This window comes from Acomys russatus, chromosome 10 (genome assembly GCF_903995435.1).
Source record: "Acomys russatus chromosome 10, mAcoRus1.1, whole genome shotgun sequence".
In the NCBI taxonomy this organism is placed as follows: Eukaryota; Metazoa; Chordata; class Mammalia; order Rodentia; family Muridae; genus Acomys; species Acomys russatus.
In genome coordinates this window covers 8,374,855-8,387,848 of record NC_067146.1, presented here as the reverse complement: position 1 = coordinate 8,387,848, position 12,994 = coordinate 8,374,855, and the positions used below count along the sequence as shown (strand labels likewise).

Sequence of the window (12,994 nt, the reverse complement as noted above, 5' to 3'; positions counted from 1 at the left end):
CCACAACCCTCTCCCCAGTCCCGGGCTCCCTCAGCTGCCCAGCTTGGCTGCCTCGGTGGCAGCTCGCTTCTGCATTCCAGCCGCCTAGGGCTTAGCCCACTCCTTTAGGATCCGCACCCCCTTTCCCAGATGGCCAGGGATTTCTTTTCCTGCTTACTTTTGCACCCCTATTTCTGCCATTCTTTATCTCCTGTCTAGGGTGGCGGGGGAGGGCAAACCCTTCAAATATCTACTTCCTTTTTGTGCTTTCTTATGTCAGATTACACGCTGTTACTGTTATATGAAAAATAATCTGTGTATTTGTATGGAGGTTATGGGTTTAATGCTTTCAAGATTACACCTTGACAGAATTACTACCTTGGTATGAATAGACAAGAGTCTGTCTTTGATATCCCTAGCATGTCTCTCTAAACTCAAGTACTTCTATACTATTCTTAGTTGTGGGCCATTCATTGTCCTCCTTGTTCCAGGATGAAAAAAATTTTTTCTTTTAAATAATCCAAAATGCTCTGCTGAAGACAAAATAACTTAAATTTCAGTAGTTCTCTTTACAGTTTTATAAAACTTTCTTCTTGCAGCATTGCAAAGCATGGTTTTAAGCTAGCGTGATTTTATGAAAACCAAATCCTGTAGCCTTAAGCCTCACAAAGTAGACACACTCCAAAGACAAGCGAATGAGAACTGTAGTAACTGCCATTGCCACCGTGATGACACTGAGAGCCTTACAGGGAAGTTTCCTATGAGATCTTCCGCCTGTTAGGGGGTACATGTGCATTTAAGCACCCCCACACTTTCTGGTCAAGAAGGAAGCCGTGGGCGGTCACCCTCCATCAGGAGGGCCTTCCCAACACTCCCACCTCTTGGCTACTTTTCTCCAGACCATTTTCAAGCCACTTAATTCTACTTCTCTTTACCACTTGCCCAAGTTCCCACACACTCCACTGTCCTTTCTTATCCTCTTCCTCCTTTTCGCTTTGCATTCCATTGCTTCTTTCTATTGGCTTCTAATAATTGTTCTTCCTCAAAATCGTAAATTGATTTGCTTCCCTCTCATACACAGTTAGGCTTTTCTCTTTGTTTTAGCTACTCAGAATCAATATTGTCCTTGACTTCAATTCTTGCCTTTATATTGGACCCGCTTTCTTTTCCTTCAGCATATAAATCGCTTTAACTTCTCACGGCTATAGTCGCTTTCTGGCCACTTTCTCCCTGATCTCAAACACGTGTCTCTCATTATTCCCGTTTTCTTGCACACACTCCTTTCCTGACTTGTCTTATTTCTTATTCTTTCCCCTCAAACCTTCTGTTACTCCAGTTCTTTTCTTTCTTTCCTTGGGCTCTTGTCTGCAATGCCCTTTTGTTCATTTTGAATATCCCCCCCCCATCCCTCTTTTTGTCTTCTCTTTTCCACTTATTTCTTCATGGGCTGGTTACATTCTAATTCTGCTTGAAGTTGGCCATAGAAGTGTGCTGGCAACGGGTTTCTTACCTACACTCTGAGCACCGGAAGGCAGGAATGGGAAGATTGTCATGAGTTAGAGGTCATCCTGGTCTATACTGCCAGTTCCTGATTAGCTGGAAACGTTGTTGATAGAACCACACAGTGAGACCCTGCCTTAAAACTACAACAAGAACATCAACAGTAATAAACAAACTTAAACAAAGAAAGCCATAATTTATTTTATTCTCCTTTGTTGGTTAATTCTGCTGCCTTCAGCAGTGACTACCACAAACTGTAGCGGTGTTTGTGCTCCTTTGAAATGTTTGTGTGGTTTCTACCACCTTCCACCCCAGAGGAATTCACCAATGAGCCACCAGCATACATTATGATTCTAATTAGCACAGGCTCCTTAGCTATGGGTTCATTAGGGCCATCGTTAATCTGTCTTCAGCCTGCCATTAACGAGCCTTAGAAGGGCTCCATTCACCTGGCTACTCCTTTCTGACTTTCTAGTTACATTCAACGGCTCGATGCTGACTTTGGCTTCTCATGGTATTGCGTAAGTTTTAAAATGTGGAATAAACGGAAAAGTTATAAAGAAATACGTGTTCGTGTTGAGTGGTTGCCTCCCCATCTTACCCTGATTGTGAGTAATAATGCAGTGGCCATCACCAGCAGTGCAGCTGACTTCAAGTTCCAGAAGCCCTAATGAGCTTAAGGGAAGCAGCTGGGAGTAGCTGGAGCACTGCTTTTGGGATGGGAGGCTTGTGGTTGAGACCTGGGTTAGCCTTTTGTTAGTACCAAGATTTTGAATAAGTTGTTTAGCTTGTCTAGAACTCACCCCCCACCCCCCATCTCATAAGATCATTAAATGGTATTCTGTATGTACCATGCTTAGCATAGGGCCAGTGAGATGGCGTTCCAGGTAGAGATACTTGCTGCCAAGCTCGATGACCTGAGTTCAATCCCCTTGACCCACATCGTGAAAGAAGAGACTTGATGCCCCAGAGTTGACCTATGACCTCCACACGTGTGCTATGGTATGTGCACGTGCACATAAACATACATAGAAATAAAAAAATTAATAAAAAATTAAGTACTTGGACTAAATATAGTCCTGACACAAAAATAATAGTTCGGATGTCTTTGATTGTTTTAACCTGTAGCTTGTTAAGTGGTTTTAGCCTTATTAAACAAATATTTATGGAGTGATTGCTTTAATAGGAAGCACTCTTTCACCATGTCTTGACCCAAGACTTGATGCATGAAAACCTCCCTTTGCCAGTACCTGTGAGTCATAATGCCTATTCATTGGGATGGTTACAGGTTTCAGATTTAGTGAGAGACTACTTTAAGATTTTCAACATTATACCTCATTGATGGAGTAGGGCTCTCAGAAGTTACAGAGGCACTAGATGATAGCAGCACCTAAGATGGAAGATAAAAATATGATTAAAGACAGCATGGTCCATGCTCTCAGAAAGATGTGAGTAAGTCACAGCAGTTAGCACCTGAAGCATCATAGACAGAGGTGGGAACAGCTTCGCTCAGGAGTTACAAGTAAGAACAGAGAAAGTGGTGGAGGTAGGGCTCTGTTGTAAAGGACTCTGTGCTGGGCATGGACACTTGGTAGCTTAAGCACAGTTCTCTGATGATCAGGTAAGTTTAGATGAGAGGAAAGTATATATTCTAGCAATATCTACAGGAGAGCAGGAAGACTCTGGACTAAGGTAGTGCTCAGGACAGACAGTGAGTTAACGATAAAGCATATGAGATCATCACTAATCAAGTGTCAGACACCTGGGATGGTAGAATGATCACGTCATTGTCATTGGTGGGATGATTAGTTCACTGCCATGGGAAGAGAGGACAGATATGAAGGAATTGGTTTAAGAATCATATGATTGGAAATCAGGGAAGAGGGATCACAGAGGCGGGAGCTATGGATTTCATAGCACTGGGTTAATGAAATAGGCCAGGAAGAAAGGAAGGGAAGGGAGGCCCAAGGAGGGGAGGGGAGAGGGACCAGGAACAGCAGCTTAGGAAAACAGATACTTCACTGACATGCAGGTGAAGAAGAGTCTGAGAAAGAAACCAGAAACCAGAACCAGTCCAGAGATGTGGGAGTAAAAGAGCCACGTGATAGCTGTCTGATCCCACTCAGCCAGGGCAAGGAACTCCCCAAGTGGCTTATGCTGCTAATGGGACAAATGTGAAGAGGCTCGAGAAATTGTCGTTCTGTTTGTCTATCTGAGGAAGGTATGACGCCTCCTGCAGGAACCTCAAAGGCAAGTAGGGGTTTGCTGGGTGGAACCTTCCTTGCCTTGGGGATCTGAAGGAATGAAGCAACTGTATCCATCCCAATGTCCACAGCCATGGTGACAAACAGGCCTTGCTGAAGAAGTGAGGAAATGGAGAGGGGACCTGTAGAGCTCTAGGTGGGAAATTTGGGAGGAAGGCGGCATCTTCTCCATGCCTGACCGCCAAGGTTTTACATAAGACACTGGCACTTCCTGTACAGGCATGAATGCTTTCCCCACGTGTGAGCAGTGTGGCAAGCATGGGACATTGGACTCCAGCACACTTATTGAAGCATTTTCTGTCTTCCAGGCACTGTGCCAAGAGCTCCCTATACATTATTTTTCATTCTCCTTAAAATATTAAAAAGAAGGGATAGGAGAAAAATGACGATCTTCCTAGTCTTCTAGCTTTCATAGCTGGGCCTATGAAATAAGTGGCGATGGTTAGATTAACACAAACTAACAATATGAGCGTATTAGTTTTTAATATCACATGCCTCAGGACTATCGTAGGAAAAGCTTTTTTTTTTTTTTTTTTTTTTTTTTTTTTTTTTTTTTTTTTAAACAGGGTTTTGTTTTTGCTTTTGGTGGTCTCCATCAGTTGCAAACAGAAGTATCCTTGTTGAGGGGCGAAGACTACCCTTATCTGTGGGGACAAAGACAGACGTGTCTAGATTGTTGTCAGGGTTTATCTGGCTTAGTAAATTACTGGTTGTGGAGTCTCCTCCAATAGCCACACTCTAACTAGCACTGCATAGTTCCAGTACCAAACAGGGTGGGGGCTGGAGAGATGGCTCAGTGCTTAAGACGATTGGCTGCTCTTCTAGAGGACCCAGGTTTGATTCCTTGCACCTGCATTACGGCTCACAATTCCATCTGTGGAAGCCCAGAACAGCCCTTTTCTGAGGCACACAGACATACATGCAGAATAAACACCCATACAGATAAAATGAAACAAATGAACAATTACAGGGTCTGGAGAGATGACTCAGCACTGATGGGGACTTATTGGCTCTTGCAGAGGATCCTGCTTTCATTCCCAGCACTCAATTGGTGGCTCGCAACCATCCATAACTCCAGTTCCAGGGGTCCCAGCACCCACCTCTGTCCTCCTCTGGCACTGGATGCATATACATATGTGCAGGCAAAACACTCATACACATAAAATAAATAAATGGTTAAAAAAATCTATTATAAATATTTATTCATGTGTGTGCCACACATGTGGAGGTCAGAGGGCAACTTGTAGGAATTTGCTTTCTCCTCCTACCATGTGTGTTCTTGTTCTCAAGCCTGGAAGTGCCTCCACCTGCTGATCTGGAAAAAAAAAAAATTGTGTGTGGGCTTTGAGAGCTTACACACTATGTTAACAGGGGAAGGGGAGAGGGAATGTAGGCCACTTAAAGGGGTGGGGGGCAAATGCTTTTATGGAGAGATACACAGGCTCTTAGGACAGATGGGAGATATGAGAGGCTGTGACAAAGCCCACCTCACTGTGGTGTCAGCCTCTTTGCTCCCGTGACAAGGGTCAATCTCCTCCAGTTGATGAAACTCCTGGGGAAGGGATTTATAACAATCGAGTTGCTTTTGAAGGAGCTGCCTCTCTGTAGATAAAAGCAGTTCAGAGAAAGTCTCTCATTGCATTTTCTGGGTTTTCAAGTACCTTTAGCTCAAAACAATCAATACACCAAGCGCAGCTTGCTTTGGAGGGATGGCATGTCTGGAACGCCTTTAAAGGAAAACACACTTTCTATTTATAGGTGGAGAAATGAGGCTAGGAGAAAGCTTTACCACCACCTGCCCCCCCCCCAAAGTCACATGGCAGAGGTGGGGTTCAAACTGAGCCTGCCTGACTACAAAAGACATACTCCCTCTCCATGCTTGCAGCATTCCCTGGGGAGAAACTCTTAGAGCAACGTGAATCCACAAACGCAGGTCCTCAGGACTAACAACCCAAATATCATTCTTGGCTCCCAGGTTAATAGAGAACTAAAGAACAGATATTTCCCCATCCAAGTTAACATGCTTGTTCATCATGGTTAAGTACTTTATGTCAGTGCAGCTGCCATGATGACTGTCTGCTGCCGTCATGCTGATGTCAGTGTCCGTGCCGGCCATTGTACAGTTCAGGGCAGTGCATGTGCAATGTAGACTGGTATTTTGTCTCTTCTGTCCGTCGTCACTGGGAAAATGCCATGCCCATCCATTGGCTGTAGACCAAGGGCAAGACTTCTCCCGGAAGTGTCGGCCATCCATTAAATCAACTCATAAAGTAGATGAATCTGACAAAACCAGCTCCTACAGAGTGGGCTGAGGACTTGATTTGATCAGCAAGAATACCAGATTTCAAGACGTCACTGCCTTCATGTGATGTAACCATCTCTTGAGGTGTGGGCAAGCAGCCCAGTGCAGAAGCACAGACATCCTGTCATGTCATCTCAAGCAAGATAACCTCTAAGCTTTAGTTACTTCATCTGTAAATTGGAGATAAGAATGCTACCCCAGGGCTGTCAGAAGTATCAGCAGGTTGATAACAGAGCTCTTACCCAGGGCCACTAAAACTGATGTTCCTATGACCCCTATGTTCTCTCAGCATCGAACACCACATGTAAGTGGCACCTAGAAAGGCAGTGGCATTTACTTAACCATACATAGTGTGTGCTGGTCTCCCCACAGCGTTTTCTCTGGGAGCTGGATAGGGCAAGGTGGACAGCGACCTTTCTAATGCAAGTTCTTTGTCTACCCTTGGCTTTCTGCAGGAGGAGTTTGATGGGAACCTGAGAGAGGATATGGTGGCTGGAGCACTCAGTGAGCTGGGGCGGTCAGGCCCTGGGACGGAGCAGGTCTACCTCAACCTAAATTTACCAGTGAGTACGACACGACGATTGTAGGCTGGCAACATGGCCAGACCATATTTGTTTTCTTTGTTACTCATGTAGTGGTGGCAAACCTCAGGGCCTCGTGTTTGGTGGAAATTAGTGATGGGAGATGTGTGTGTAAATGTTAGATTTCAGAGAGCCTTGGCCATGCCAGTATCAGCTCCCCACGTTCTTTTGTTTTTAGTCTCTTTACACTCTCTTTCATCCTAAATAGTCTATATTATAGTAATCAATGCTTTCTTCAGGAGATAGAATCTGGATCTGTAAAACCAATCAAAAACTCTGTAAGAAGTTTCATTCTGATTGGCCAAAGCCCAGCTAAACTCTATCTGAGTCCCAGGGAGCCAAGTATTCTGCTATTGATTTTCCTTTGAAGTATGTCAAGACATAAGTAGCTTTGTGATATCTTTTATTTTCATAAAGATACCTATCATTAAAGCAAAACAAAATCTATTGTTATCCATCAGTTTTCAAGATTTCAACCCTAGTCCGTGAGTAGCGTGGAGTCTTGGCTCCGCTTTGACCGTGAGGGGATATAAGAGCTGACCACCCACAGCTTAGCATCTCTGCTGTTTCTCAGAGTCCTAGAAAAATAATTTAACTCTTTTAGCTTCCATTACAAAAAACAAAAAAACAAAAAACAAAAAACAAAAAACAAAAAACCATCCCCCCAAAAAAACCCCAATAAAACAAAACCAACCAACCCATCAAACAACAAACCAAGGGGCTGGGGAGATGGCAGTGGGTAAAGAGCTTACGGTATAAGTGTGCAGGCTGGAGTTTGGGTCCAGTCCATGCTGCTATAGCGGCCTCGTCTAGATGAAATGTGCTCCAGACTCAGTGAGAGATGCTGCTTCAATATCTAAGGCGAAAGGCAAGTGAGGACAACACCTGAAATCAAGCATGGCCCTTTACTAGCTCGTATATATATATGATATATATATATAATATCATAATATAGTATAATAATAATAATAATAATAATAATAATAATAATAATAATAATATTATTATTATTATTATTATTATTATTATTATTATTATTATTATTATTATTATACGACTTTCTCTAATTACTTGTGTACATACTGTCTCTCCTGCCAAAGCCCTACCTTCTTAAAGGCACAATTGAGCCCTCCTTGTTTTCTCACCACACACAATGATGTACACAGTAGGCACTCAATGCTGATTTGTCACTTGAAACAACCACTGCTCCCCTACACGAGAACTTGCTTTCAAGCAACTGTGTATTAGTTACCTTTGGCTCTTTTTGCTGCCTGTGACAAAATGACACATGCCACTAGTATAAGTCTTCATCCCATGGGATCAAATTCCCTCCTGACTCCACTGGAACCTTCTTTGAGTACCGTTTTCTGGCCTGAAATTTGGACAGAGACTGAGTAGAGTCAGATACTGCAGCCCCCTAGGATGCTCTGCCATGCAGGCTTGGCCACACAGCACTCCATGATTCTCTTTGCAGTGTGTGTAGTTAATGCTCCTCATGACTATGATGTCTCCTTAAAACTTCATGTGACTCCCAGCATTTGCTTTTCTCTGGTTAAATGAAGGTGTGGTCTTTATTGCCGTAAATTTTATTTCAAACTCTGCTCTAGAGGTTCCCTTGAACCCCGCTGTCACCTATCTTCTCATGTGTCTTGTTCTTGCTGATAACACTAATTTATTAGGCTAATAATAACTGCTTTCTTTGTTTTTCTTCTTCCTTTGGAGAGAGGGTCTTCCTGGGTAGCCTGGGCTGGCCTCAGACTCACAGAGATCCTCTTGCCTCTGCCTTGACTAAAAGCATATCCCACCGTGCCTGGCCAACTAGTATTTCCTTGGAAGGAATCCTTTTTTGTGTGTGATCTGTAGATTCCATTAGTCCTGGCCTTAGATTTTATTCTCTTACTCCTATCCTTTCCATCAGTGTTGTTTCTAGGTGTTGCTGGCAGGCTCCCACAAACACAGTGAAAGCCACATTAAAGCCTTACCCCCTTTTCTTCCTCTCAGCACAGTGACTTAATCAACATCAGCATTCTGCGTAACTACGTTCACCTACAGAAGCTGAATCTTTCGGCAAACAAGATCGAAGGTACGTGACTGGCAGCTGAGTAGACTGATCACTGAACTACTGCAAAGATGTACAGGCCACACACAGAATTTAATGTGGTTTAATAACACCGAGTTTGATATAAGTGATTCGTAGATCAATTTACATATTGATTCATTGTTTTCCATGGAGAAAGTGAGAATGGGGCCAGGGTAGATAGATAGAGAGAGCGCAGTGGTCCAGGAGTAGAGAGAAGTTAGGTCGTCAGTGTTTGGACCAGTTGAGGTGCATCCTGGCTTGTCACCCCTTCAGCACTTGCAGAATGTTTGGTGAAGCCCTCTTCTGTTTATTTTTTAATTCTTCTCTCACACATCATATCCTGACCCCAGTCCCCTTCCCCAAAGTCAATCCCCATCTCCCCTCTCTCCCTGGTCCACCTCTCTCCAAGGACAGATGGTACTCATTTCTTCAACCAGTTACTAGCTCAGACGAATTAGCTTTCTCCACCCTCCCGTGGACTTTTAGTTTTGCTTCTCCATTTGTATTTTCATCCTAGCTAGCTCCTCCCACTTTTGTTTGAGTCCCAGGGCTTTGCAGAGTCCTCCCATCGGATCTCTGTGTGTGTCCATTGGTCCTTTTGAGCACACCGTCTGCAAGTGTTGGTGTCTGTCCCTATAACTTCCTTCTTCACGATGAATGTAGCCCTACAACTGTTGCACTCTCCTCAAAGCCTGGCCCTTGTTTCTAATTTTCTGATCTTATTTCATGTTAACGGTATACATTTTTTTCTTTAGACTTCTAGAGAAACAAGCAACTACTTATTTCTGACCTGTTTTCTCCACTAAGTCTCTTTCTGCTTTTTTCTTTCACCTGCCTTAAAGAAAGCCTTAATGCTGCTGATAATGGTTTCATTTTTTTTTTTTATTCTGCTCATTTGACTCTAGTAATTAAAGTCCAAGCCTAAAGTGCAGAACAGCATGGTATTCTATTTCAAATACCACTGTTTGAGAGACCGTCACATTGTTTTTTCTATTTTTTATAATCCCACTTTAGGAAAGTGCAAACAAGTACATGAGCAGAGAAAATTCTGGAATGAATCTTGAGGCTCAGCAGTAATAGCTGAGAGCCAGTCTTCTTCTATGTGACCCTCCCTGTCTCTTTCCCCCCATGTTACTTTAAAGAAAATCCCAGATTGTGCTATGACCCCAACCATTAGGAAGACATTTTACCTGTTACTGACAGGAACGGTCTGCCCACCCCACACCTAAAGGCTGATTATGCTTGCTGTGTTCACCCCAGATCTCCAAGGCTGACTCCTCCTTTACTGAGTAAGAAACCACAGCCTCCTGGAGGCTCTGATGTGCTTAATGCCAACAGCAAGAGACGTAGCTTCATATCCCGCCACTCAAGGCACTCCCCTCTGCAGGATGACCACTCCTCATTGGATCTCCATCAGGAGTCTAAGAGTCTGCCACGTGTGTCGGGCTGGCAGGACGTTTTTCTTTGGGGGATGTCAGACTTACAGGGAGTGTCCTGAGGTAGACCACATTTCAACTTTCAACTGTCTTAGCACACAGATTGCTGAGGTCCACCCTCGGAGTTTCTGACTCAGTAGAACAGGGGTAAAGGCTGAGAATTTACATTTGCAGTGAGCATGGGTGAGGCTGATGCTGCTGGCCCAGAACCCTTGGTGTAGACACAAGGTACTCTTGCCATCTGGTGGACAAAAAGGTTACTGCACCAAGGAGGGACTACAAAAGAAGTTAGCAACCCAGGGACCATTTCTGTCACAGCTATGTAGAGAGTATGAAATGTAGTTACCATCTCGTTGTATCTGTCTAAATATTAGCTGATTCTTCCACTCTAAAACAGATATCCATGTGACTGGCATTAAAGATGAACCCCAGCACGATCTCAGGGCCTCTGTGAACACTAATACATTTGAGACCACTGTCCACGATGTGCAGCTATACGCAGAATGGGCAGGTTATAGATGGGGCAATGGGTACAAACTGGTGACCACGTGACTTCTCCATCAGTTTCATCTCACAGGCAGCCGTACGTGACTGGCCCACTGATACCTATTAAAATGTTAATAGCCCAGCATATTACCTCCAAGATGTTTGCAGCTAGGGTATGGTTTAATTCAGAGAACTGAAGTTGAAGTTGGTGGGACTTTTCCAGCTTCAGAGACCCTTGACCAGGCATATTAATTCCTTCTCTGTTCCTGTGATAAAGTCCTATGACCAAGGCAACTTATAAAAGAAAGAGTTTGTGTGGGCTTCCGGTTCCAAATGGTTAGCGTCTATAATGGCAACAGGCAGCAGGCATAGCGACAGCAGCTGGAGGAGGAGAATGGGCAGCTCACACCTGGAACCTCACATAGGGTGACACACTTCCTACAGCTTCTACCCAGACAGCTGTCATCTGGAGAGCAATCATTCAAATGCCAGAGACTATGGGGAATGTTCCTCACTCAGACCGCCACAAAATGCACGACGGCAAAGCCATCTCACACTGCCTGCCAACCTTGCCCAAGACAAAGCCGGCGTGCCACCCCCTTCTACTCTGCGGTGTCTTTGCAGCTTGGTGTGGCCTTGCCTGTGGTCTGCACAGCTGTCTCGTGTACTGACACGGCTGGAACCCTAACTGTGGATTCTTTCATTCTAGTGCCAAAAGTGCCTCTGCTGCAACAAGGAATGGCGAATGCTGTGTCCCAGCCACAGTCCATGTATAATTCCACATGTGCCCTCTGTTAGCACAGTGTTCTACTCAGCATCAAGTCTGGGCAGATCACTTGGCATGAAATGCAGAACTCAGATGTAACTTTGAACCAATCCAGAGCAAAGCCCAATAACAAGCAACAATCTAAATCACCTCAAATAATTAATGAGATTGAGGATTAAATCCAACTAAAACAAAATTGAATTCGCAGCAGAGCGTTCCCTAATCGTGGCATTTCCAATCTTCTGAAAAGACCTAATTCAGTCATTTAGGAGCTAATTATCAGGAGGATTGTCTAAGGCTTTATAGTTTCTCATCCTTTCCTGAAAGTCTGGTAATATCTCAAGCCCTTAGGGGTTAGCAGATTGTGGGAAATTGAGTGGGGACATGCAAGGGCCCTCAGCCATTGGTTGCTTGGACATCCTAGAAATAGAGGAGTTGGAAGAAGAATAGGGCCTAGGGAAGAGAGAGAGATGATTGGCTCATAGATGGTCTTACACATCTTTAAAAAAAAATGATTCCTTAAGTCAAATCTTAGTGTGTGGATACTGTTATGACGTGTTAGAACAAAGTATGTTTTTGTGGTTCTTCTACCACCCGCCCCCGCTTCTCCTCATCTACCCACCCTTCTCCTATACCCTGAACGTGCCTGATTTTGTCTGTTCTACACTTTAAAAACTATGTCACATTCTTGATTTTTATGAATTCGACTCAGCTGGAATATTTGGGATGGGCTTGCAACCAGCATAATTAAAAATTATTCTGATACAGGCCAAGTGTGCTAGTGCATGCACTCGGGAGGCAGAGGCAGGCAGATCTCTCTAAGTTCTCGGCCAGCCTGGTCTACATAGTGAGTTCCAGGCCAGCCAGGCCTGTACAATGAGATCCTATCAGGAAAAAAAAAAAAAAAAAAAAAAAAAGGAAAGAAAAGAAAAAAAAAAAAAGATGTTCTGATCTAGCGCACTGAATGACTTTTTCTGATATCTTATTGAGTTACCTTTTTTTTGTCCCCAGATTTGTCCTGTGTGAGCAGCATGCCATATCTTCTGGAACTAAACGCTTCTCAGAACAAGCTGACTACCTTCTTCAATTTCATACCACCCAAAAATCTCAAGGTATACTTAGCAATACGCTGATCACATAGGGTAAGTGGCTGCCATAGTGCTTAAACAATCTAGAGAGAACTAATGGGAGAAGTCAGAGAGAAGATGCAGACTGACAGTGTGAGTACCTGAACTGAATACAGACAACTGTCTGTGTCACTGGCTTTGCTAAGAAATGCCCCGTCAGCGCGCAGTCCCTGAGAGAGCTTTGTGAAACCTTATTCCTTCTGTTCTCTCGGTCACATTTTTCTTCCTCTTCCTCCTCTTCCTCTTCCCTCCTCTTCCTCTTCCTCCTCCTCTTCCTCTTCCTCCTCTTCTTTTTCTTTTTTTCTTTTTTCAGGACAGGGTTTCTCTGTGTAACTGTCCTGGTTATCCAGGAACTCTCTCTGTAGACTAGGCTGGCCTCGAACTCACAGAGATCTGCCTGCCTCTGCCTCCCAAGTCCTGGGATTAAAGACACGAGCCACCACTGCCCAGCTATTTTATCTTCTTAGACTAAA

At 44.0% G+C, this 12,994-nt stretch overlaps 1 protein-coding gene across 1 annotated transcript in view; it reads left to right on the top strand.

The window, feature by feature from the left end:
• The window catches only part of Lrguk (leucine rich repeats and guanylate kinase domain containing), a 78,238-nt gene that overhangs the window by 304 nt on the left and 64,940 nt on the right, over window positions 1-12,994 (top strand). The window contains exons 2-4 of the mRNA XM_051152470.1: window positions 6,501-6,608; window positions 8,628-8,709; window positions 12,406-12,506. Of these exons, the coding sequence (XP_051008427.1) occupies window positions 6,501-6,608; window positions 8,628-8,709; window positions 12,406-12,506 (291 nt within the window). The remainder of the gene's footprint in view (window positions 1-6,500; window positions 6,609-8,627; window positions 8,710-12,405; window positions 12,507-12,994) is intronic.